General features: G+C 39.9%; 3 protein-coding genes across 6 annotated transcripts; 2 read left to right on the forward strand and 1 right to left on the reverse strand.

Moving 5' to 3' along the window:
* The first annotated feature begins 1876 nt into the window (after positions 1 to 1876).
* On the forward strand, positions 1877 to 5297 carry LOC127565013 (uncharacterized). The gene is made up of 3 exons (XM_052003547.1): positions 1877 to 3028; positions 3092 to 3388; positions 5271 to 5297. Exons 1-3 carry the CDS (start codon positions 1877 to 1879, stop codon positions 5295 to 5297), a joined length of 1476 nt encoding a protein of 491 aa, XP_051859507.1.
* Positions 4974 to 16211, reverse strand: LOC117572466 (T-related protein). 4 transcript variants are annotated; one of them, XM_052005871.1, is made up of 8 exons: positions 15981 to 16210; positions 14737 to 15888; positions 9672 to 10011; positions 8589 to 8709; positions 7708 to 7851; positions 6838 to 7648; positions 5799 to 6162; positions 4975 to 5707 (listed from the first exon to the last, which is right to left on the reverse strand). In XM_052005871.1, the coding sequence occupies exons 3-8, from the start codon at positions 10004 to 10006 to the stop codon at positions 5416 to 5418; spliced, it is 2067 nt and encodes a 688-aa protein (XP_051861831.1). In that variant the 5' UTR covers positions 10007 to 10011; positions 14737 to 15888; positions 15981 to 16210; the 3' UTR covers positions 4975 to 5415. The 4 variants fall into 4 exon arrangements, with proteins under 4 accessions (XP_034111202.1, XP_051861831.1, XP_034111201.1 ...); XM_034255311.2 differs by having other exon boundaries at positions 4974 to 5707; positions 9672 to 10008; positions 14737 to 16211; XM_034255310.2 differs by having other exon boundaries at positions 14737 to 16210.
* Positions 16212 to 18710: 2499 nt separating this feature from the next.
* On the forward strand, positions 18711 to 20814 carry LOC117572467 (succinate dehydrogenase [ubiquinone] flavoprotein subunit, mitochondrial). Its single transcript, XM_034255314.2, has one exon. It carries the CDS (start codon positions 18783 to 18785, stop codon positions 20727 to 20729), a length of 1947 nt encoding a protein of 648 aa, XP_034111205.1. The 5' UTR covers positions 18711 to 18782; the 3' UTR covers positions 20730 to 20814.
* The last annotated feature ends 5453 nt before the right edge of the window (positions 20815 to 26267 follow it).

Below are 26267 nucleotides of genomic sequence, written 5' to 3' on the forward strand. Positions count from 1 at the left end.
ATGTGCTCTGCACTTGGTGCACACTTTGCACCTGCTTCATGATATGTTATATACACATAGAGGATATATGGACATCGTGGTTGCAGTTGTAGTTGTAGTTGTATAAAATCTGCAGCACGGACTTGAATTTCATTAACACAATTCGGAGAGAGCAGCTAAGAAGTGATGGCCATACATCAAGATGAAGGATGAGTGCTCTTCTGAGTGTACAAGAGTGTATGTGTGTGTGTGTGTGTGTGTTCTACATGCAAGTATTTGCAACATACTCGTGAAAATATGTCTCAATGTGTGCATATGTGTGTGTACAATATATGTAAGTCATATAAATATATGGCAACGCATTGTGGCGCTAACTGATGTCACTCCGCTGTCACCTCAATGATGAGCAGCTGCCGGATGGAAGGGGAAGCTAAAGAGGAAGCACAAGGTGGCTTGCCAACTGCGTTGAGGTTAACAAAAATGGCAACGGCAACGACTACGACAACGTCATGTAGCTGACTGCAAAATTGGATGCGGAACGAATGCTCGTACATATTTCATAGCACCACAGCCATTAACACTTACACGTTGCTCGCCGCACATGCATACATAGTAAGTAAGGATTGAGTAATTCATGGGCGAGCTCGAAACTAAATGCAATAATGCAATTATGCCTTTTCAAAAATATTCCATTTTTCAAACATTTTTTGCTGCTCTAGAAATTTTGTTCTATACATATACAGAATTTCCCCAAATATTTTCCATTGACGAACTTAAATTTTATGTGTGTTTACGTCGCTGAACTTAATTATACATTAATATGTGCCATATACGTTGCTGAAAATTAATTTGAAGCGAATATAACACTCTAATATTGTGATAAAAAGAAAGCAATAGAAGCATGCATTTATTATTTTGTTTTGTTTTATTAAATTAAATTTTACTTGATTTAAATTTAATTGAATGAAAGCTGAAAATATTCGAATTTTTGTATTGTTAAATAGATCATTTTTTAAGAAAAAGATGATTTAATGTAATATATTGTATTTAAAAAAATATATATATTTCAAACCTTAATAAACGTAATCCTTAATAATCACTAGTATAGTAAATTGTGAATATTGCGATAAGTGATATTATATTTTAGCAAACAATCTAATTTTTTCATTCACGTATTTCCATTTTTATTAATATAAACTTAATTTTTAAAATTGTCCAAATGTATGGAAACCAATAAGTATTTTTTTTTATTTTGCAATATTTAATAATATATTTAGATTTATAATTTTATTTTATATTTACATATTTTTTTAATTTATTATGAAATATTTGCAGCTTTTTGAAACTGTAGTACATATTATTTAAAAATAATTTTTTGTGTGCCATTTGTAACTTTTGCAAATTATCCGAATTTAGGAAAACAATCAATAGTGTGTCTTATGTTGAGATTATATTGTTGTGAATTTAAATTCCTTTTGCAAATGCAAGGAATTAATCCGAGTTGGTTTTCTCAGTGCAGTGCAGCAGTGAAAGCATCAGGCAGCTGGCAGCTTAACAGAGCGACACACTGACTCAGATGTTAAGCTAGGTCACTTACGTTCCACACACGTTCCACGCGTGTGTGGATGCTGATGCTTCGTTTGCTGTTGGCTGTTGGCTATTGGCACAACCGTTATAAAGTAACCGTGCTGGCTGCTGTACGCGTTCAGTGCGCCGACAGCCTCGTGTGCTAACGGTAACGTGTTGCGCTCTGCGTGTTTCATTCGAAATTGTCGCGCCATTCAAAATGTGAGTGTTCAAATTTGCGAAGCGAATAACGAACCAAATTAATACGAAAGTGAGAGTGAAGTGATGATACTCTGTGCCGTCAGTGGCTGTCGCATCCTGCTGGCTGACCATGAGTTCCGGTGAGTGGGATTTGCGTGCGCTGAAGGCGCTCGAGGAGGAGGAACAAAAGGAGTTTCTGGCGCTCAGCCAAAAGAATCTCTTCGAGCCGCCGCTGCCAACAGGTGGAGGCGACAATGCCAGCGTGCTCAGTGCGGGAGCCAAACCATCGTTGGCCTATGCGCAACTGCATCCGCATCTGCTGAAGCTGCCCACCATCGATGAGTGCCAGCTGATTGCCGCTCAGCGTCAGTCCGCAGCGAGTGTGGCGAGTGGAGCGCGTTTAAAATTCACGCGTGCACTTTCGCTCTCCGCTCACTCGCTGTCACCTCGCACAGGCGGCGGAGGAGGCGGAGCTGGCTTTGGCAAGAAGCTGAAGGCGCGGCTAGTGGGTGCCAAGTCAAGTGGTTCGCTGTCCCCCTCAAGGTACTCGCATAGCTACAGCGTGTCGCCAGTTTATACGCCGCCGCCGATGCGACGCTGTGCCACGCTGCATCACACGCAACCCGTGCGGAAGACATTCAAGACGCTGCAGCAGATGGAACGGCAGAAGCGGCAACATAACAACAGCAGCAACAACACAACGCCAACGGCAGGCAACTTGCCGCAGTTGCAGCGCATTGTGGGCACCAACAAAACCTACTGGAAATATGGCGCCAACTCCACAGCAGCCTCTATTATAGGACAACGCGCCAGACTCCAGCAACAGCAGCAGCAGCAGCAGCTTAGTGAATTGGAGTCCAGCAACTCGGATGAACCCAATGCGGAGCTGCTGGAGTCGGAGGCATTGGACAGCGCCACAGAGACGGGCTCGTGTAGTGTCCCATTGCCGGCGGCGGACTCCAATGAGCTGTTGCGCCTTAGCATGATGTTAACGGCCGCCAGCTCGGCTGTTACTGCTGCCACAGCAACTGGTGGGTCGATGAGGCCACAGCAGAGAGTTGTCGAGCAGAATGGTTGCGAAACTGTTGCGTACGAAGCTTTTCACAGGCCCAAGAGCTTTGAGCGCACGCTCTTACGCGGAAGCAGCTTAACAGTAACAGCGCAAGAGAGTCACAGTAACAGTCGGAGTCGCAGTCACAGTCCCAGTCCAAGTCCCAGTCGAACGCGGCCAATGCAATCCACACGCATATTCAAGTCTACATCGCTGGATGCTGGCGCAGATGTGGCCATGGGCATGGGCACCAAGGATTACCACCAACAGCAACACCAACAACAACAACAACAGTTACAGCAGCAGCAACAGATTATTGGCCAGCCGATTGCCATGATGAGCATGACAGCAGCCACAAATCAGCTGGCAGAGCAGCAGCAGCAGCAGCAGACAAACGAGTCTCATTACCACAAAGGAAAGGGAGAATGGGAACGTGCGAAAGTCAAATATCATCAGGATTTGAACGTCGCATGTTATGGTCATGCACTGACGCTAGGTGGCGCCAGCATCGACGATGAGCTCGAGCAACATATCAAGCATTGTTCGTGCTCCTGCAATCACATGGGCTACGGCAATTCAATGGACTACCAGGTGAGTGCCAAATGCCAATTGCCCTCTTTTCTATCTACGTACGTGGATTTTCTAACCTGGCGCCTTGCTAAAGTGCATTCCTTTTTGCAAACGATTGTGGCATGTCTTTTTAATTATACTCCAGCTGGACAATGGGCAATCTATTATCTGTGTGTGTGTGAGTGTGTGGGTGGGTGTGGATGTCCAGCGATTCTCTGACAGCTGGAACATTTGTAATGGTGGCACATTCAATTGTCTACTGCAAGTTTACATACACGGTTCGCCTTCACTTGCCTTGCCTCCACTTTGCTTCGTGCAATTCTCAACTCATTATCATCACGTTGCTTTGTGGTGCATTTTGTGTTCATTGCCTCATGAATTACTCTGGTCTCTAGGTCTCTGGGTCTCTGCCTCTGACACAACCAGATTGCCGCCAGGAGCACACTTTTGCGGCCAGCAGGCAGCACCCCTTCCTCCTCCTCCTCCTCCTCTGTCATGCTGCTGGTCTCGATTGTTTCAACGTGAGTGGCCAGAGAAGTTAAGCGCAAGTTTTAACATAGGCCAACATGAATGCTCCTTTGGCTCATCCACCTTCTAAGTTTAGCTAAACGAACTAAAGATAAACTTTATTTTGTGTTTTGTTAGCGCAACTTCCTTGTCTGCCTTGGTTGTTGTCAGTTATTGTCTTGAGCTACAGTCAAGTCCCGCATACGCTTTTTCCATCCCCATCCCCATTCACATCCGCATTTCAATCTTAATTAATGGCAAGCATGCAGTTGTTTAGTGCGTTTACAATATCACTCCGAAGCTTTGCTCTCTCCTCTCCTTTATTAACTATGGCTTCATAAATATTAAATAGTCCTGCAGATCGATTGCCAGGGGGAAAGTTTCAAATAACTTGACCAATGCAGCAAGACAGTTGGCTAACTTGAAGTAGAACTTTAAACAACAAGCGAGAATGCTTTTACTGAACTATTTATATTTTCCTTACACGAATGAATATACTTCCAGGAATTTCAATACTTATACCTGTGCAATGTTTGGTGTTTACAGCAGGTCATCTTACAAACAGGCTTCATAGTTTACCTAAGATTTTATCTATGATATAAATATGATTTTTATAATAATTACAATTATTAATTATTAAAAATATTTACGTTTAAGCAATTGGTATAAGACGGGGTAATTCACGCAAATTGTGTAAAATATATGGGAATTAAATTTTAATTTGCAAACGGCAATTTAACACTTCTATACTGACAGACTATCTAAACACAATATCAATTATTGATAATTATAATGATAATACCTCGATATGTAATAGTAAGTGTTTTAAATATATATAAAAAAGAAAGCTACAGTCGAGTTTGTCCGAATTACAATTTTTAAGAAAATCATATTTTAAAATTATACCAAATTAATATTCCGAAAAAATAGTAAAAGATACCGAAAGGTGTATTCAGTATACTGATATTATGCATATTATTACTTGAATGACTTCAATTAAATCTCAATTCACAAACTATTTATTAAATAATGATTAATATTTAACATATTTGTTAGAATTTTAGAATATACTTATACATAACATATTCATGAGACTTCTTTTAGCAGACAACTTTATAAAGCGCACTCGTTCCTCTGTCGGAAACCTTTTTGTGCGAGACTTGTTTGATTTGCAAACATATTTAACTCTTTTGGAAGTATGGTCACAAAGATTTCACTGTATTTAAAAATATATTGAATATAATCATCGAATGTTGTTTGTACAATAATAATGTATGTATTTATAGAGTAATTTAATTGAAATACATTGGAAGGCCACAGTGGAAGTTTACAATAAAATAAGTGTTTAAAAAGAAACATTTTGCTAAATTTACAATTACTTGTCATACTCACGCAGACACTTAGTGGAGTAACTACATCATAGAATTCTTTATAACTAACTTGTGCGATCGGGGTTAAGTAGCTTTCGCTTAGGGATCATGGTCATGCGTCTAAGGGCTGTGGGATGATGATGATGCTAGTCAATCGATTGATTGACTGCTTCACTGCAGCGTGCTTTGCGGTGGCGTCAGCGGTGTCCAGGTGTCCGCTGTCTGCACCACAGACGTGGGCACGCCGGTGGCCACAGCACTGGCCACTGGGACTGCGACACTGGCCACGCTCTGCTCCAGGGATTCCAATTTTATCTCGTTGTGGTGGTGAGCAGCAGACTTTAGCGTGCTGGAGGCGCATTCCAATGTGATGACCGAGTTGTGCTCCATGGCGGATTGCTGTGGCTGCTGTGACTCCAACGATTTGCTGACGTCCACAGGCTCCAGCGGGTGTGTGGCATAGCTGCATAGTCGAAGAGTGTGTGCAATCATTGATAGCTACTTTAGCGTGTTAATTGAATGTATCATGGATCCACAATCGATCGATCACTTACCCAATCTCAAGTGGTATATACTCCGGTTGATAATAGGCAGCCGCTGCATTCTGATACAATCCGTATTCCGCCCCAGATCCATTGTGCCAGCCACTGGTCGGATAACTCAGCGCTGTAGGCCCATTCAGCACATTTGTGTACAGCTGATGACTGGGCGAGGTGGGCGTGGGATGGTAGACTTGATGGGCAGGAGCCACATAGGTTTGAGGCGAACTCGAGGCAGCTGTCGATCCGCTGGCATAAAGATCTGACTGCGACATGTTGTACTGATGGCTATGGGGGGTCAGGTGATGAATGGTATAGCCAGGCGAGGGAGTTGTGTAGCTTGGCGAACCATTTGTGGGAGAAGGCGAATTGTGAGTGGCTGCAAAGTAAGAGAAATAAGTATTATATATATTTATAATATATAATCATTAAACCAATTTAATCATTAAACTACTAAACCAAATTAGTTCTGCTGTTCAGTTCAGTACGTTTAGGAATTTCCTACTTCTTTTCATTTCACGTAGAACTACTAAGCCGTTCCGTATTTTATGTGGGAATTATCTCAATAACACTAATTTGCTTTAGTATATCTATTCCTCAGCTTAAAAGGTTATTCAGTGGTGCCATAGAAAAAAATTTCACTCGAATTTTACTTCGACTGCATTTTTAGGAGCCACAAATCCCTTTTTACAGTGGTTTGACTTTTGTTGATTTCCCAAATCACTTGTGATTTCTGTGGCATCTCTGAATATTACGATATCTTGTATTTAGTTATTTTATCTGTATACATATTTTTAGTTTACTTCATTAGTTGTCCAATGTCTTATTAATTGTTCGCAGTTTCCGATTAACGCATGCTGGTCAAATATTATTTTCTTTTGTCCTCGGACCACTCGATAGTAGTGTCGTTAGTACGTCAACAATCAAAACAAGTAAGAAAGCTACAGTCGAGTGTACTCGACTGTGAGATACACAAAGCTATAATACCCTTCTACCCTATGGGTAGTGGGTATAAAAATAAATAAATAAGTAGGAGCTGTAGCTGGGAACTTACAGATTTGGCCGCGACTGCAGACGTTGATGGGCATGGGACCTGGCACACTGCTCGAGCTCCAATTGTAGCTGTTGCTCTGCCAGCTGCTCGGGTAGGGGAACACTGAAGGCGTCGACGCTTCCACGGGCATGAAGCTCGACTGCGAATAGGAACTGGTGAAGCCACCGCCACTGCTGCTGTTGCTGACGATGCTAGCGACGCCGCCAGCGCTGGTGTTGGTGCCGCCGCCGCTGCTGCTGACTGCGCCAATCGAGGACTGCAGACTGGTGGGCGTCTGCGGTGCCGACGGTGGCTGCGGCGACGAGGAGGACGCATTGCCCGCACTGCCATTGGAGCCGGCGGAGACCACACGAGGTCGGCTATAAGGTGTGCTGCGATTGGGCGCCGCACTGCGAGTGGACAACGAGCGACCATAGCGATCACAGCTGCCCGCAGCGGCTGCCGAGGAGGCGGACGGGGAGGAGGAGGATGTGGGAGAAGGGGCCACCAGGCTGTGGCTCTGGCTCATGGGCAGCGGCGGTGGTGGAGCAGCGACTGCAGCGGCGCTTGTGTAGTGTGTGGGCGGTGGGATTAACCAGCCGTAGTGGGTGTCGTGAGGATAGAGCGTGTCGGGACGCTCCTTGGCATCGAGAAAGGCCTTGGCAAAGGGATTGTACTTGATCTTGAGCGAGGTGACCTCCTCGTTCTGATATGCAGTCACAGCGATGAACTGTGTCTCCGGAAACGGATAGGTGACCACATGACGTTGCTCGGAACCAACGCGAACGAGATGTACTCTCGGTTCGTATTTGTGCAGCGAATTTAACATGATCTATAAAATAAAATGGGAGTTATAAATAGGAGTTCATAATTGAGAAAGTTGTTACTCACTTGTCCGTTTCCATTGGTCTTATTGGTTAACTTGACCTTTGCAAATGAGATTGGCTCCTTCATCCAATGTGCACCGAAGTTGGGAGACTCCGGATGCACGTATATTGGATTGGAGGGAGGAACTTCTGCCTTGCCGCCGGGAACCTATTGATATGTTGTAAAAGAGACAAGAAATGATTTAAATATCTTATGATAAATATTCTTATTGCATATTGAATTTCGTAGTATTTTCTTTCTAATAAAAGACAAGAAATAATTGAAAAATATTCCGATATTTAAATTATGAAACAGATTAATCTTCATTATTATATCAACACATTAACAATTGTCAGAAATTCAACAAATATTTTCATCGTTTGGCTTTTACTTTAGAAGCTTAAAATACTTTTGAATAAGTTATATTTGATCGCTAATGTTTTTCATTGCTAATTTCTGTGATTTATGTTAATAATTATTAGCAGCAAATTTTTCAAATTAATATTCATAAACACCAAAATAGATTAATCTATTTTTAGCTAATGGACATAGTCTGTTAATCAAATCAGACATGTTTAAACGCGTATATTAATTTTGATATTTTGCAATCGAGCTCTTCGACGTTGGAAAAAACAATTTAAATGCACAGAATATAAACATATGTTTAAACACAAACGTGGTCAATAAAGTGAAATATGTTGAAAGCAACTCATTTAACGAAATGACAAACACGAATATAATAATTATTCGTTTTTCATTTAACCATTAATTCCAGAATAAATGAATAAAAAAATTCATGATGAGGATGAAAAATCATGACATTGAAATGAATGTGAAAATCTTGTCATCGTTTTTATGAGCTGCTCTTGAATTCGTTCAATAATTCTTGAACTGCTCAGACATACCCATTCTCCGTTGACGTACTTCCAGCGATGGGTGTCCACTTGCACGAACTCCAATAAAACCGTATACATGGCAGCCGGATCCAAGCCGGAGGCGCTGATTTTCACAACCGGAAACATTCGCCTGCAGTGGGAAGCAGAGCAAGATAGAGAGCGAGCGAAAGAGAAGAAAGAGACAGAGAGATGAAGTGAAGTTAATGGCAACTGAACAGTTATATAACAGTCAAAGGCAAATGAATATTCTATGCACCGATGGTCAGAGCCAAAGGCAAAGAGTCCGAACCGAAAATCATTTCCATTTGTTCAGTTTGCTTAGCTACTTTGTTGTTTTGCTATGAGTATGTGTGTGTGTGTATGTGTGTGTGTGTTTGCCATTGCCCTTGCCCAGATTCTAAAGAGGCCTCTGCTTGCTTGGGATTTCGTCTCTCTCTCTCTCTTTTCCCCCGTCTTCAACTCTCTGTCGATGCCGATGCCGACGTCGTCGGTTTCGGACAAATATTGAAACGCGCCGTCCGCGCACTGTTCCACAACAATTAGTACAAGATGGCGGCTGTTGCCGAGCCGCGTTAATTAGCACCTGCCCCGAGAGTAGAGTGCTCAGAGGGACAGAGAGAGAGGGAGAGAGAGAGAGAGAGGGGTAGAGAGCGGGGCAAGGAACGTTTAAGTACAAGTTCTAAGCGCGTTTCGCACACACACATACACACACATGTGGGTAAATAAATATTTTTAGTTATTTCGACAAACGCTCGCATGTAAATAAATACCGCGTAGAGACCTCTGTATATATATCGAGGTATATACATAGCTATAGCTGAATATATGTGTATGTAGAGCTTCAGAAACGTTAACGCTTCATTATAAGGTGCAAACAGCACCAAATGAAAAATCATTGCAGCAAAAAAACAAAAGCGCAAAAAAAAGAGCAAGAAAAAAAACCTCATTGCCAATTTGCATAGGAAAACAAAATGCGCCGCAATCGTCTTTGGCCACGTTAACTTCCATTTAACACGTTTTGGGTGTCTGAAGAAGGGCCACAAAGCAATAAGCAACAGGCAACGGGCAACGAGCTAATGATTCACAACCCACCTGCCATTCTTGGTGACGATCATCTCGTTGGTTAGATTCTGAAAGCGCAGCCACAGCTCTCGATCGTCCAGCGAGACACGCAGATTGCGATCCAGTTCATTCGGGCTGCCAGCGCCGCCAGCAATGCGATGTCCATTGCCGCTGCCTCCGACGCCGCCGCCGCTGACTCCCGAGGCCATGGCCACCACACCGCCAACACCAGACATTCCACCGTGTCCGTGTCCATTGTGCGTGGCGTGCTGTGGCGAGCCACCGCCAGCTCCTCCTGCCGCCGACACATTGCCATTAAGTCCCGTTGTCGGATCCACTGCGGACAAGATATGTGATGTGGTCATGTCTGCTGTAAAAAGAGAACACGGCAAATGGGTTAGCGAACTGTTTTATTAACTCATCTGTTTCGCAAGGGAGTCATAAAAAAATCAACTTCCATTTGTAATCTTAAATGTAATAAAAAAGGAACTATTTATTGCACATCTGTTATCATTATTATACTAGAAAAGTAATTATAAATTCGAAAATGTATATAAGTAGTTTCAGTTTTAATAATAAAACAAAAAACAAGCTTTTACTAAATTATCTTGAACTTTTATTTTTTTTATTAACTTAAATTTTTTACTTTAACTAACTACACATTACAGTAAGTTAATAAACCTATAATGCAATTGATTTTAACAAACTTAAATTTTTAATCTTGAGAAATGCATCAAAAGAGACGAAAGCATTTTGATGAATTTTTATTTCATGCTCACACTAACAACACAATTTGAAATACTAACTAACCGAAACATTTCAATTATTGACACTTTAATATACGTTAGTAGAACTTTAATGAAAATTTTTTTATTCTTTAAAAATGCAGAAAAACATTAAATGAATTTTTATTTTGTTACTTCTGCGCAGAGCAACTAAACATTAAATTAAGTTAAAAAAAACTATAATTAAAGTGATCTTAATAAATTAAAATATTACCCAAAATAGGTCCTTTGAAAATTAGAAAAATAGAATCGAAACATTTGTATTAATCTTTTCTCATTAACTACAGATTATACTATAAGCTAATAACACAAGAATCCAAACTATTTCTTAGTGCCCTTAGTTAATTACAGTTTTACAGCAATTAAACTGGCTCAATAATTTTCAATAGCTGTGTTTATTTGTTAGGTAGTAGAGGAGTTCACGCAGTCACTTGGCATATAAAGTAAATGCGAGTTATTGGAATGCAGAGTTCATGCATTGGGATTGGCACTGGTTGGGTTTTACATCAAAGAAGGTTGACCCGCCGGCACTTTATTTATACGTTTACAGCACTGTCCCAGGCGCATTAGAAGAATGCCCGTCCAAGTCTGTTGTCGGCTTTTAATTATATTGCACACTTTAGCCATGCCTGAGACTCCAATTCAAACTTCAACTCCGACACCGACTGCGACTCATGCTCAGGTCTTGAACCTCGGCCAACAAAATGAAGCTGGATGCTGGCTAGCTGGCTGACTGGCTGGTTGGCTGACTGGCTGGCCATAAACAGCGGGCACCCTTTTTATTTATGGCCGTGGCAACAGCAACAAACACCTCTGTTTACTCCGGGCCAGCAACCGCTGCCACTACTTCATCGCTTGCTACCTCAACCTGAGACTCTTGGATTGTAAATGTGGGAGCGGGAAAGGAAGAAAAGGTAGAACGCTTAAAAACTGCTTGGTGATGTCTAAATTCTGGTCTGGCACTGAAAGTGTTTCTCGCAATGTTTTGTAATCATAAATTAACAAAATGTATTAATTGTTTTGTTTACTTTTATTGTGCTACGAAATTGGACTTGAAATGCCGACGCGTTTTACCATTGTAGTAGCAAATGGCCAGAGCATTCTCCCCCATTTCGAGCGAGGAGATTGAGCAAGATTATATAATTTCGAATATTGTTCTGGTATCCCCAAAACCTTCGTTGGCTTTTGATTAAACTGTTTGTCAAATTTCAATTGAATGCGTCCATAGTTGGCCTGAACAAGGCATTAAAATGTTGCCCGTAAAATGTGTCTTCCATTTGTCATAAATTTAATTTATTGCCACTGAAAGAACAGGAATTCCTCTGATCGTGATTCAATCAGCTGATCAAGCAGAGGACGATGCACTCGAATCGCTTTTTAAATGAACGAGATGATTAAGTATTATCAGATTCTCATGAGACGAATTTCTTACGCACATGGAAACTTTAATTCATTTTTTGAAGTTTCTGCTTGTTCGATGCAAACAAATTTCTATTTTAAAATTAGTTTTTGGGAAAGTTATTAAATTTTCCATTCAAACTAAGCTGATTTTTATATGTTCATATGTGTATGATATGCATGTGTGTGTGTGTGTGTTATTGGACGTATTTCAATTCGTGATACATGCTTTGTGTGTGCTCTCGTCTTGTATGCTGTATGAATATCACAGTGGAGCACAACGTTCCATCACTGAGGGGCTTAATGAAAAGCTGTTTTTGTATGTTGTCTGACTACGCATGTCTGTGTGTGAGTGTGTGTACACGTTCTCTGTGTGTGTGTGTGTGTGTGTGTGTGGACGCGTGTGTGCGTCTATGTACTTTAACTTTAACATTTGATGGCTGCCATGACGGTTTGGGTTTGGGTTGGACTTTTTCCCTCCGAAATACATTCGCTGCTGATTGTTGATTTTTGAATGATTTCGTGACTTTGATGTTTACTCAGACCATTTTCAAATACTCTAACTGAGGGCATTTATAATATGGAAATTGTGTTTGCTACGCACGCTCACCCATTATGTATTTAAGCTTATTTTTATCAACACCTTTTCGAATGAATCGCAAGATAGACTAAATACAAAAAAGTACCCAAAAAATCACTTGGCAAATTCGTGTCTGTGACAGGCTTCAATGCTTATCTTTATTGCTGCTGAATTGCCGCTGCAAAACTTTTAGCTTTGTATCCTGTTCGGAAATTGGCACGAAGTATCGATAATTTGGCATTTCACATTTCGCAATTCGTGCAACGCGCACACAGGAGTTCACACCTGTTAAGGACTTTGCTGGCGGGTGGTATTGGCATTGGCATTGGCATTGGTAGGTAGCTTATCGTCGACGGCGATTAAACAGATTTGCTAAATTTCACACTTCAGTTTACATAAAAATAAACTCAATTTAAATTTAGCCCTCTGCCTGTTTGTGGATCACAGGCGCAATAATCACGAGTGTCACAGAAAGGGCTACGCGTGGGTCAACTCCTTTCGAAAAAAATATAACACAGCGAGTGGGCGTGGCAGTTATCACACTTTTGTTTTCTGCACACTTCTCGCAAGCAGCAAGCGACGCTGCTGCTGATAGACGCACTTTATGAGATGCTTACTAAAATTTTGTACAAACTGTAATTAATTAGTAAGCATTTGTCAAGTACTAAACTGAGATGCTCGTCGCCTCAGGAGGGGAGATGGGGATGGGGGTTGGGGTATTGGCTTGAGGCAATGCTAAAGTGTGGGCGAAAATTCCTTGGCTCTTTTGATTCGCATTTAATAGGATAATTTTCACATGCGTCGTAATTGGCTCTGCTGCTTCTGTTGCTGCTTCTGTTGCTGGCCAATTGTGTTGGTCCCCGCTGTTTCGGTTGTTGTTGCCGATTAAAATGCCTGCGGCACAAGCAAATTCTTATGTCCCTCCTAATTTGCGTGTGAACATTTTTGTTCAGCTCAGGCTGCGAGTCGCGTGGGCTGCTGTTTTATATTATTAGAGTTATTATTAGGATCATTAATATGAGTTTTTGTCACTTGCTGGGTTTCTTTTTTTCGGGGGAAGTGTTGAATAGATTTGGGTGTCAAATTTTGTGTTTTGTGAATTTTGGCGCTTTGGGACAGTATTTGGATTTAATGTTTGATTTTCACACGTTTGTTTAAATAGGCTGGACAATTGTTAATTTGCATAAAATAAAATGATTATAATAAAACCCACAATAACACAGAGAATGCCAACTGAAATCTGCAGTGTCATGCCTATGATTAACTTCTAAATTAGCTTTGCTCATTTACATTTATTGTTCGGCTTTCAGGATATTGTTTTTATATGTTTAATAAGCTCTTTGTTAAATAAACATATTTATCCCAAATACAAATTATCTAAACTAATATGTTTTGTAATAATAAATTGTGACAGTCGTAAGCTGTGTTGTATAATTAATGATTAATTAGTCACATACACAAATATTGTTTTTATTCTACATTTTGATTAGTGCAACCTCAATATGTTTATGCATAATGAAAACTAACACAATCATTTGATTGCATCAATTTAATGCAGAACTATTTTAATATGGAATAAGTTAAGAGAGAGCTCGCAGTAGAAACTTTCAATAGAAACTTATTCAATTGTTGGCTTAGAGAATATATATATATATATATATATATATATATATATATATATATATATATATATATATATATATATATATATATTTACCAATATATATCCCTACTCTACAGATTTTAAGCTAAAGAAATCTTAATATTAATCATGCAAAATAATGTCAGATAGTTTAAATGTGTCAAGAAATTAATTATTTTTTCTCTAATATACTTATACTGCCAGAAAAAATTGAAAAAACGTTAATTGTTTTAAGTCGAGAAAGAAAAATGAAGAGATATTTCTTTATTAGACTGCTTAGAAACTCGAAAGAAAGAAATAATATGAGAATTAATTCAATTATTTATTTTACAATTAAATATGCATTACATTACATTAAAATACTTTATCTATATATTCCTATATAATCCTGCATTTTCTGAGATAAGAAAGTTATTTTCAACTAGACAAGTTTTGAATAAATTTCTTGGAAACGTAACCTAAATATGAAAAATAATAATTTTAATATTATTTTACATTATTAGGCTAAGTTCTTAAGAAATTTATTCACGTCTTGCATAGTTGAACATAACTTAAATAAATAAAATAATTAAAATAACTTGTATTTTTTATTTCACATATTTAAGTTCATTTCATAAGAAATTAAAGTTTGAGTAGCCCTAAAAAATTTCTGGTAAATGTATTAAAACCACAATCTTGAATTGAACTTACATATTTAAAAGAATATTCCAAGGTTTACACCGCTGTTTTCGAATCTAGTAATCCTTTGAGTAATCAGATCAATTTGTTAATATTTGTGATCTGCAGATCACACACTTGAGCACACACTGGACACAATAATCAATTTTCTTTTCACAAATGTTTTTGCCGCTATCAAAAGTATATTTTATGTTATAGAGTATAACTCTATCACCGATGTTAGTTGGGAATCTTGCGAGTTGCCGTCGTTAAATTCGTTGTCGAATTTCGGGCCGCCGATCGAGTGCGTTGCGTTGTTTGCGTTGCCACCGTTCCCGAGCTAATGATCGACGATCGGTGCTAATTTTTTCAACCATCACAAGCCGCGCTTGCTTTTAACAATTGATGCTCGCTTGCTCGATGCTTGCCTCTATTTCTCTTTGGCCAACCTGCTCTGCTCTGCTGTGATGTGCTGTGCTGGCCAAGCCATATTGTTTGCCCGCTTGGCTCAATGGCTGATTCAACTCTTTCTCAGCCATTGTCGATGCACGTCATATGCCGCAATCTGGCCATCTCGCTCGCTCTTGCGCCCTGTGAAGCGCAACGTATCGATCGCTTAGCCACACCTTCTAACAGTTCAAGTGTGAGAAGGCGAGCGCACGCTCTCTCGCTCGCACACACAGTACAGTGTGCAGCAGGTAGAAGACGCAGATTCCGGTTTTTAGGTCTCAGTCTCGAATTTTGAATATCATTCATGAGAACGTTCAATGTGTTCGAACGTGATCGATGACTGACCTCCTAACACTGAGACTACGAAGTGGGCCTTAGGCAACAATCATATCCTGAGGAGTTCCTCCTCGTCGAGCTTTGCATGCGCCAGTGATTAAATGCAAGGTGTTTGCCGAGATTATGATAGAGAGCCGTGTGTACAACTTTTGCTGCGGACCTACATAGTGAACCGATGTCTGAGTGGATTCGATTTGTTTAGACGCTCGTTTTGTGCTTTTGTTTGCACAACCAATTAAAACATTGTATATTTTTTCCACGGCGATTTTTGTTTGTTTGTTGTTGGCCTGTTGTCTGTACCTAAAACTGGTTTGCCGCTTCCAGCATTTTTCTCTACACGTTTTTATATTTTTTTCTAGTTTTTTTTTAGTTTTTTTAATTTTTCAGTTGAATTTTGAGCTGTAAACATTTAACCACAAAACCAAGCCAAGACCTAAAAAAATATATATATCGATTGAAGCTTGAATAGTGAGGTTAAAGTACTACATCACCTGAAATTTTGCACCCAATTTGATTTGGTTATGATATGCTAACATGTTTACAACTCCAGTGAGTGTCATTCAATTGAGTATTTGCAAATGAATTTACTCTTCTTCAATTCAATGGGAGCAACACCGATTTCAGATTTCACACATATTGATTGCATTTGGCTGTCGATTTGAGAACTCTTTTCATTGATTATCCGTGGCACAAATTTAATTGAAAGGAAAATACAATGTTAAAAAGTGAAGTAAATAAGTAAAGAACAGCATTTTGATTTTATTTTATTAAAAATTCCGAGTTTAAATATGAAATAGAACAATTAAATATATAGCTCTTTTTATCTGTATTATTTGTAGTAAAACCAAAATAAAAAATATCCCAAGATCCGGTTCAGATTTTAACTGCCTAAAAAACGAAAGCAAACTTTGTGAGATTAGAAAGAAAATCATTGCAAGCAAGTCTACAAGACATTAATATGACTTTTGTTTCTATGGTATTTGGAAATTATTTATAGCTTGTTCGTGTTTTTGAAGATCACGCGCCTGGTCAAACGTTTCGCTGAATGTTTCGCTCTTTCTCAAGTTGCCGCCGCGTGTCAATGGACCGGCAGAGTTGGTGAGTTGGGGGAAGGGATTGGAGGAGAAAAATATTGATCAGACTATGGCGCTGAAAGGTAAACAGAGCTATGGCTGCAGGCCTACAACTCGACGAAGTAAATGAGAAGAATCAACAAACTATGAAATTTTAATAAAAAGAAATCAAATGGATAAAAGTGCTGTGAAGTAACTCGATTCGAGTCGAGCATAGACAGTGAGGCGAAGTTAATCTAACAGACGAATATCGGATGAATCGAGTTTAAGCACTTCATTCAGTTGAGTTCTCATCGAACCCAGAGTTCATTAATAAAAACTTGTGTGCAACCTAGTTCAGCGGAAAGGATATGCAACATAAAAAGGACATTATTATTATGCGTTCTTCTCGACGATGTGTGCCTCGTGGCCACGCGGACTACGCGGAAGCCGGCATCCATTATGCCGCGACCTTGCCCTAAATATTTACCACACCGTATTGTAGGAACGTTTTGTGCCAGTTTATGGCAAATCCTTTCTGCTTGTGTTTGCAAACAATTCGAATTTATGGCCGGCCTAAGCGAATTTCCCCGCCTCAATTAGGCAGAGGTTGTAAACTCATAAACCAAACACGCGGAAATGCGTGCACATAACATACGCTCGTATGTGCGTCCTGTGCTCGTTCAGGCAATTGGCGGCAGTGTCCTTTCAGGCAGACCGAGGGCAATAATTAGTAGTAGCACGCAGTATTGCCGTCGGGGAATATCCATGGCACAGAGCTCAAGTTCAAGTTTAAGTTTGTGTTAGAGTTAGAGTTTGAGTTAGAGTTCGTGTTCCAAGTCTTTCGTTTCTTGCGCTTGCCTCTCACCTCTCGCCCCTCTCGCTCTCTGGCCCTGTCAGTGCCTAGGATCTGCCTACCTAATGCCTGGCGGCGGTTTGTAGTACCACTCTATTTGCCCACAGAGAAGACCAGGGCCAGACTCATTTGCATATGGCGATGAGTTAGGTTGCGTTGTTTGGATTGCATGTTGCTTGTGCCCTCGTCTGGCCGGGCCGAGCCGGGCTAAAAAGCGGTGTAATTCGTGTTTTCGTTTCGCTTAAGTATGTTTACTCTCTGATCGACATGGGCATGGCCTGAACGCCGACTACGACTACAAGACTACGACTACTACGGGTTTGCTACACTCTTCGCGTACATAGATATTTTGCCACCCCGCCACAGCAGCCCCTCATCGATGACGGTTCACTGTTTGCCCTCACAATCAACTGTTTGCAACCGACGCCGTTGCCGTTGTTGTTGCTATTGTTGTTGCTGTTGTTATTGCTGTTGTTATTGCTGTTACTGTTGCCGTCGCTTCGTCTTTGTGTTCGCGTCGATTGCCGCTGGGAGGATTTTTCGTGGAAATATGTAGCTTTTAGTTGGTCCAATGGTAAAGAGTTCGACTGCCACGCCACTGCGATGGTAACTAATATTAGAAATGGTGTTACTTCACAAACAACAGCTGAAACAACAAGGTGATCTCAGCTCATCGGAGTCGAGAGTTTTTCAACTGGAGTCGGAGAAATGCAGACAACTTAACCTTAACTTAAATATGATAAAAAGATTACAAGAATTAAGCTGCGACTTAAGCGTTTTACGGAATATAAATTTAACGTATCAACAAAAAACAAATTTTTCGATTTAATTAAAGCTTGAAAATAAAATGATTAATTTGATACTATATTTTTAAAAATAATTTTCTGTTCTTATTTTAGTATCATCTCATAACAGCTTTTAATTCATATTTTTGTAAAGCAAACAAATAAGTAAATCCGTTAATTCGCAACGAAACAAGCAACATAGAAGAATTTATTATTGACATAAACGTAACTTTACATAAAATGATAAATTTAAAAATGAAATGCCAGATAAAACTCTATAATAATTAAAATTAAAGTTATGTTGACATTTTAATACTAATATTAATTGTATAACTTTTTGCACCAAATAAGTCAAACTGAAGAAAATTGATTGCTGTTAAAATTCTAATAAAAATTCAGACTATTTATTTACCATATATATTTATTTATTATTATTTAAGTTAATAAATTCACAATTTTCTGTTGACATATTAATAAAAATAATCGTGTAATCTAGTTGCTTTGAGTCGTTGTCGAAAGTATAAAAACTTGTTTTGACACCACTAGAAATACATAAAATAAAACACATAAATAAAGATATTGAAATACAATTCACAAACAATGCATCTCTTAAAAATGCTACCAATATGTCGAAACACATTCTTTGGCAGCGTGCAGCGTTCCACACGCTTGTTGCACTCATCTCGGGTTTCGGATTCCAAGTCCGATTACGAGATGTGCGACCACAAGTTTGATGCGATTGTGATTGGAGCTGGTGGCGCTGGAATGCGAGCTGGCTTCGAGTTGGCTCGCAAAGGCTTCAAGACTGCGATGCTCTCAAAACTCTTCCCCACACGCTCGCACACGGTGGCCGCCCAAGGGGGCGTGAATGCAGCGTTGTCGAACATGAACAAGGACGACTGGAAGTATCATTTCTATGACACCGTCAAGGGCAGCGACTGGCTGGGCGATCAGAATGCCATTCACTACATGTGTCGCGAGGCCGAAGAGGCTGTCTACGAACTGGATCAGTACGGAATGCCCTTCTCACGCACCAAGGATGGCAAGATCTATCAACGGCCATTCGGCGGACAGACCTTGGACTATGGCAAGGGAGGCGTGGCTGCACGCTCTTGTGCGGTGGCCGATCGCACTGGTCATGCACTTATCCACACGCTGTATGGACAGACTTTGAAGTATGGCGAACTGTGTAATTACTTTGTGGATTACTTTGTGCTCGATTTGATCATGGCGGATGGCGCCTGCGTGGGCTGCTTGGCCTGGAATATGGATGAGGGCACGTTTCATCGGTTTATTGCCAAGAACACGATTGTCGCAGCCGGCGGCTGTGGTCGCGTTTACTTCTCCACAACCGCCGGCCATACTTGTACTGGTGATGGCAATGCTTGGGTCTCGCGAGCCAAGCTTCCGCTGATGGACATGGAGTTTGTGCAGTTCCATCCGACGGGCATTTATGGCGCAGGTTGTCTCATCACTGAGGGCGTGCGTGGCGAGGGCGGATTCTTTATCAACTCGAAAGGCGAACGCTTTATGGAACGCTATGCACCTAAGGCCAAGGATCTGGCTTCGCGTGACGTTGTGGCTCGTGCCATGACCATGGAAGTGCTGGCTGGCAATGGCTGTGGGCCTTTGAAGGATCATGTCCACCTGCAGCTACATCACATTGATCCATACATTATACGCGAACGTTTGCCCGGCATTGTGCAGACTGCCAAGATATTTGCCAAGGTGGATGTGACTAAGGATCCGGTGCCAGTGTTGCCCACTGTGCACTATAATATGGGAGGCGTGGCCACCGATTTCATGGGTCGTGTGGTTACCGTGGACGAGGAGAGCGAATCGCACATCGTCGAGGGTCTTTACTCCTGTGGCGAGACTTCTTGTGCTTCGGTGCACGGCGCTAATCGTCTGGGCGCCAATTCTCTGCTCGATTTGATTATCTTCGGCCGCTCTTGCGCCTTGGACATTGCCGAGAATAGTTGCCCGGGCGACACGCCACCCGATGTGCCCGAGAGTGCGACGGAGGAGACAATGGATAACTTTAAAAAGTTGCGCAGTGCCGACGGCTGTATTCCAACTGCAAAGCTTCGGGATCAACTCCAGCGTGCGATGACCACACATGCGGCTGTGTTCCGAGAGGGCGCATTACTCAAAGAGGGACTCGAGAAGATCCAAGATCTGTACAGACAATTTAAGGATATCAAAGTGCATGACAGAACTTTAGTGTGGAACACGGATCTCGTCGAGACATTGGAGCTGCAAAATATGCTCATCAATGCGGTGCACATTATCACCGCCATGGAGAATCGCAAAGAGTCGCGCGGCTCTCATGCCCGAGAGGATTTCAAAACGCGTTTGGATGAGTTCGATTACGGCGCACCTCTGAAGGGACAAAAGAAGAAACCATTTGAGGAGCATTGGCGTAAGCATACCATGACCTTTTTGGAGGGGGATGAGGGTTGTGCCACCATCAGATATCGCGCTGTTATTGACGAGACATTGGACGACTCTGTAGCACCTATTCCTCCAGCTCCGCGCACCTACTAAGACGACAGCAGAGCTTGTGTTTTAAATTGTATTTAATTTGTCGACGTCAGCCTATTAATAAAGATTGTTGTGAAAAACAATATTTAAGTCGAGATAGACAATTTACTACGCTGAGGAAAAAACGTTCTACACATTAGAATACAAATCTTGAGCTTGACAACTCTTCGATCTTACATGAAAACTCTTAAAACAAGAATTTCAGATTGAACAATTCCTAAAACAAAAAAATAGATTTTAAATTAACAGTTTCACAGTAAAAATGTTGTTTTTAAATAAAAATCTTGGTTCAGGAATTTTGATTCTAGAATTTTTTTTATTTAATATTAAAAAGTTAATATTAGTTTTATTACTATTTTTACTTTAGTAGAAGGGTATTTTAACTTTGTGCCGCCATGGTATATTTCGAAAGTAGTATTTCATTCGGAATATTTTAGTATTTTTGTGGTATATTATTTAGTATGTTTTAATAATAATACCGCACTGTCTTGCTTTTATTGAAAATGGGTTAGAGATATCTCACAGTCGAGTACTATTAATATTCTGACTGACAGTTATTTTATGAAATTCAAATACTATTCTAATTGTTAATACATACATCTAATATAATTTCTTTACTCTATATCCTATACAAGATATTAAATTTAATACTTACAATAATGCTAAAAGCTTCAACAACTTCAGCTTCTTATAAAAATCATGCAGCTTTATCCACGTAAGTGGATTTACGTAAGTTTTTAGTACTGACTGATAGTTTATATATTTTGTAATTTTATTACTAAGCTACTTACCGAACATCTTAGTTTAGAGCACGTTCGTCATACTTGCACCAAATATTTCCCCCCCTGGCTCAGTTTATGGATTACATTTGCGTGTGTTGGGCAGACGGAATAAAATAGAATAAGGGCACTTGCCATGACCAGTTCTAATGGCCACAATAAATTATATTCATTTAGGATCGTTTAACATATACCAGAGTAGGACAGCAAAAAAAAAAAAAAACAGCAGCAACAGCAGAGAGCCTGTTAAAGAAATAATTTATGGCTGTTGAAAACTTAACATGTTCATTTGGCCACATGTGTGTGGGCTTTGTTAAGGATTAAATGTGTGGGTGTTTTTGGTGTTGTTGCGTATCTGTTTGTTTGTCTGCCAATCTATGCGAATGTGTGTGTGTGTGTGTTTGTGTGTATACACTACACAACAAATGAAAAACCAACAACAACAAGAAGCTACATAAATACTTTTGCCCACAAACACAACAAGGGCAATATGATACCACCCCAACAATTTGCCCCATCCATAGCTTAACATCAAGTCCAAGCCGAAACTATTTACTGTGTATGTATCTACCACATAGTAACACACATACAGATGTACGTACATTGTGTGCGGTATCTGCTGCGGGGTGTGAGCGAAAGATGCTTTCACAATTGTTGCTACTGCTGCTGACGGCAACGGCGACGGCACAAAAATTACAGTTGCACACACATTTGCCTGTGTTAAATTGTCTCACAACCAATACAAAGTGACCTTTTTCATTTATTTTTATGATTCCTCCCATGCCATGTGCGGCACCTTTAAGCTCCCGATTCCTCCCCCCTACCTTCCGCCCTTGCTCCATAAAAAGTGGCCATCAAATGTGGGCACCGCCACACATAAAAAAAAGAAGAGAAAAGAAAAGAATGAAACTAGCAAAAATTCGTTGGTTAGTTCCTGGCAAACATGGAAATGCGTTAACCCTGAATGCCTTTTGCTGGCATTTCGATTTTTTTCCTCACTTCGAAATGAATTGAAGCTGAGAACTCTAGAATTTATAAAGAAAAATATTTGCAAGTTGTTACAACTAAAGATTTTTAAGACAAGAATTCGAATTTTGCTTACGCAAGAATTTTTTTATTGAAATTGATTTGCTACAATTTATTATCTATGAATTTCTTAACCTCAAGCAACCTGCATATTTTTAGCTTGAACGTTTGCTATTTCTTATTTGGCATTCAATTGCAATTTGGAAAACTTAATTATTGTTCTATGTATAAATTTGGCATATTGAAGAATACATATATTTTTATATTAAATAGAGTGCTTTAACATTTCGCAGAAGATTTTTAAAAAGTAGTTACTGTGCTGTATATACATTTCCATTTTTTTCTAATTTATAAATTATAATTCTTATTTCCAATTCCTAATAATTTCTTATTCAAGTTGTGCTTACCCAAGAATTGTTTATTGAAATTGATTTGCTACAATTTATTATCTCTCCCTTTCTCATGCTTTATCGCTTTTCCGGGTTTAATTTTTGTTGTTGTAAATTTTGCAACCTTTGCATCGAGCGCCATTTGGCGCCTTGCCATCTGCTTTGCCCAAATCAAGGTTGATTTTGAAACGCCCACAGTTGGAAACTTTAACTTTATTTTGTGTGGTGCTTGCAGGGAAATTTTTGTACAAACTATTTCAGTTATGTGAAACTGCAAATCATTTTGGATTTGGTTTGTTTGTTTTATTTAGTTTTACACTTGTTTTTGGCTTTGTTTTGTGGCTCTACCTGCTATTCGCATACCCTGTACACCGCAATCCAATGACTCCCTTGTTGCTAAACTTTTACCGAAAAAGTTTTCCATTCATGAAAAATTATGAGATGACAACAGATTGAGCTGAATACGTATATTAATATGCGGAGCGATATACATTTAAATTGCTAACGATTTAAGGCTCTTTCTTGATTTAATTAGCATGAATTGCTTGAATTCAATTTGTAGTACAGAATGTTACAAAATGAAAACACTCTTTGAAGAACTTGTAGTTGTTAATTGAAAACTTACATACAAAGTGTGAAACTCATGTTGAATATTCGATTGAAAATGCTCGAAAAATGTGCACAAATGGAATTATATATTTGAATTTCAGCGAACGGTGTGTGGCGAATTTAATCCAATCAAGAAATAATTTTCAACATTGTAACGCTGAATGCTGGTGCATTTTAGATTGTGAAAATAATATTCCTAAATTTGACATTCAAATTGCGTTTAGATAAAACATTTGCTTAAGTTTTTTTGGCCAGAAAGTTATGAAATTTCTGACTTCCCCTTCTTCATTGTTATGCACTTTCTACACACTTTGGTCAGCTGGTGCTAAATGGAGGACAGCAACTTAGAAATGCATTGCGTTTACTCTTCTTCGTGCTTTCCCTTTCTTTCTCTCGGCGGTATCTATCTTCACAGCAGAGGTCTTCTCTCTGCAGTCAAATGAGTTTTGCATAAACAAACACTCTGGAATATTGTTACCGTGTCTCCCTTCCCCTTTCAAGCGAGAGAGAAGCCAGAAGTGTTTTTGTTGAGGTGCGGTACATGAAGCACTTTATCTGCATGTCGTTTTTGCTACGTGAGACAAGCAAATGCCTCGACCATGTCAGGTAGCCAGAAAAACAGTTAGGAATCAGTCCGATGGCCAGGATGGAAATGCATAATCAAGGCCAAACAATGCAAACTGCAAATATTATCTCTGTCGATAAGTTTCTTTAATGGTCTCTGGACAACTTTGTTTCGATTATAGCCAGTTTAAGAGATGCTTACAGTAGACGTAGAAGTACTCAATTCTATTTTGCTGTAAGAGATTATATTTATTTTTTTGCTTCTCCACTTCTGGGAAGATTGGAACTTTTCTTGCACTCTTTTAGCATTTCAGCATTGCCGAGTGTTTTGCTTGTGCAAATTAAAACACGCTCAGTTTTAAAGAGCACGTTTTCATTCATCATTTTATTATGAAATTCTGCACTTTTGTCTGTACCGTTCTCTGCTTGCCGTTTACTGTTTTTCCCCATTCTGTGCAGGCCAACGTGACGCATGAGTAATGCAGCTGGTGTTGTCCAATATGAACATTCAGTGCCTGGCTGCAGATGCTAGCTGCTAGTTCGCCAGTCACCACTTTCCATGCCCTGGACTGCAATGCATTTCCATTAATGACTTGGCCGAGTCTCTCTCCGAGTTTTTGGCTCGTTGTTTTCATTGTTGCATTGTTTTTGTTGTTCGCAACGAGCAAAGATGAGCATGGAAAATATCAAACAATAACAGCAGTAATAGCACAAGCGCCAGCAACAGCAACAGCAAACGAAAATTCTCTAGCAATTTCGTTTGGTTTTTCCTCTCCTCCACTTTATCCTCCCCACCTGCCTGCCCCTGCCTGCCTCCTTGCTCCTGGTAAAAGGAGTTCGACTGCGCCATCCGTTGCCCAGAACTTACTTAGTTTATTTCACATTTGTATTCATTTGTTTTGAGTTTTATTTACCCAGCACAAAAGCAACGGCAACGCCAACAACAACCACAACAACAACCACAGCAACAATAATAACTACAACAGCAATGATTTCAAATATGTACGTACGTTTAATTTCGCAGAAAACTGCAGGGGAATATTCTACGTGGTATATGAAATGCGTGGCATTCCTTTAGAGTCTTGTGGCAGGTTATTGCCACATATTTGTGCGAATGCTTTTTCTTTTTTGTTGCGGAAATTAAATCATTAGCTTGAAGATATACACAGCAGATGCTTTTGGGCAAAATATGCAACAATCGTTTACGTTTTGATTGTTATTCATATTATTTTTAATAATGAGAAAATAGTAATTATATCTTTGAGTCAGAAATTTTATTTCATTTTAATTTAATTTTAATTTGATTGCAACTTGCAAAACATGATTATATTTCAACGATGAGTTTGTTAGTCTTCAGGTTATAAATGTTTTTATATTAAATTTGTTTGGAGAATTAAAAAATATAGTTCCCATTAAAGTTAAAATTTGATAAGTTTTATGAAATTAAGTCATTGGCAATTAATCAATTCTAATTTGTTGTTTCCTAAACTAAGTTGACCAGAACTAAAATAATTGATTTATTTAGTTCACCCAAGCTTCTGGTAACTACATTGAAATCTATTTGTTGACGTGTTTAGAATTCCAAATCCATCAATCGGTAATTGAAAATAACATGAGATATTCCTTGTGTGCTATTTGAATTTTCATTTGAAATTGGTAACTCGTTGCGACTAAAGTGTCGCTAATTGATGCATCACTGTGATACTTTGACAGTGACAGAGTCACTCGCTTTTTTGACGTATGCAAACTGGCGAGAGCAGGATAAGTTACCGCGCGATATGTGTCCAAAGGATGAGTGGGATGGCACTGTAACTGGTCGAAACCACACAAAAAATAAAGGCAACAGCAGCGACAACGTCAACAAAGAGAATGAGTGAGAGAGAGAGAGAGGGAGTGGAATGCTGAGTTTGTTAACGCCGGAGTTGGAACTGAAGCGACAACATCCGATTGCTTCAGGCGGTGGACAGCGTCGCGTGAAATTCGCGAGTGAGGCGGGACGGGACGGGACGAAACGGAACGGGGGAAATGCTAAATGGGAAGACCGGAACGTAGGACAAGTACGGGAAAATACTCACTTTGAGCGGGCTCCGCACTTTTTTGTGACATTTTTGCAAAAGGTTTTTGCATTCGTGCAACTTTTTGCGGTATTTGTGGTTGCTGGCACGCAAAAGGAA

Source organism: Drosophila albomicans, chromosome 3, assembly GCF_009650485.2.
Source record: "Drosophila albomicans strain 15112-1751.03 chromosome 3, ASM965048v2, whole genome shotgun sequence".
NCBI lineage: Eukaryota > Metazoa > Arthropoda > Insecta > Diptera > Drosophilidae > Drosophila > Drosophila albomicans.

Coding starts and splice junctions, on each gene's coding strand:
- LOC127565013 (XM_052003547.1), top strand. CDS start 1,877: ATGAGTTCCGGTGAGTGGGATTTGCGTGCGCTGAAGGCGCTCGAGGAG. Junction 3,029..3,091: donor CGCTGGATGCTGGCGCAGAT/GTGGCCATGGGC, acceptor CAACAACAACAG/TTACAGCAGCAGCAACAGAT. Junction 3,389..5,270: donor GCAATTCAATGGACTACCAG/GTGAGTGCCAAA, acceptor ATACTCACGCAG/ACACTTAGTGGAGTAACTAC.
- LOC117572466 (XM_034255311.2), bottom strand. CDS start 10,006: ATGACCACATCACATATCTTGTCCGCAGTGGATCCGACAACGGGACTT. Junction 7,852..8,588: donor AGTACGTCAACGGAGAATGG/GTATGTCTGAGC, acceptor ACATATCAATAG/GTTCCCGGCGGCAAGGCAGA. Junction 5,708..5,798: donor TATATACCACTTGAGATTGG/GTAAGTGATCGA, acceptor TCGACTATGCAG/CTATGCCACACACCCGCTGG.
- LOC117572467 (XM_034255314.2), top strand. CDS start 18,783: ATGCATCTCTTAAAAATGCTACCAATATGTCGAAACACATTCTTTGGC.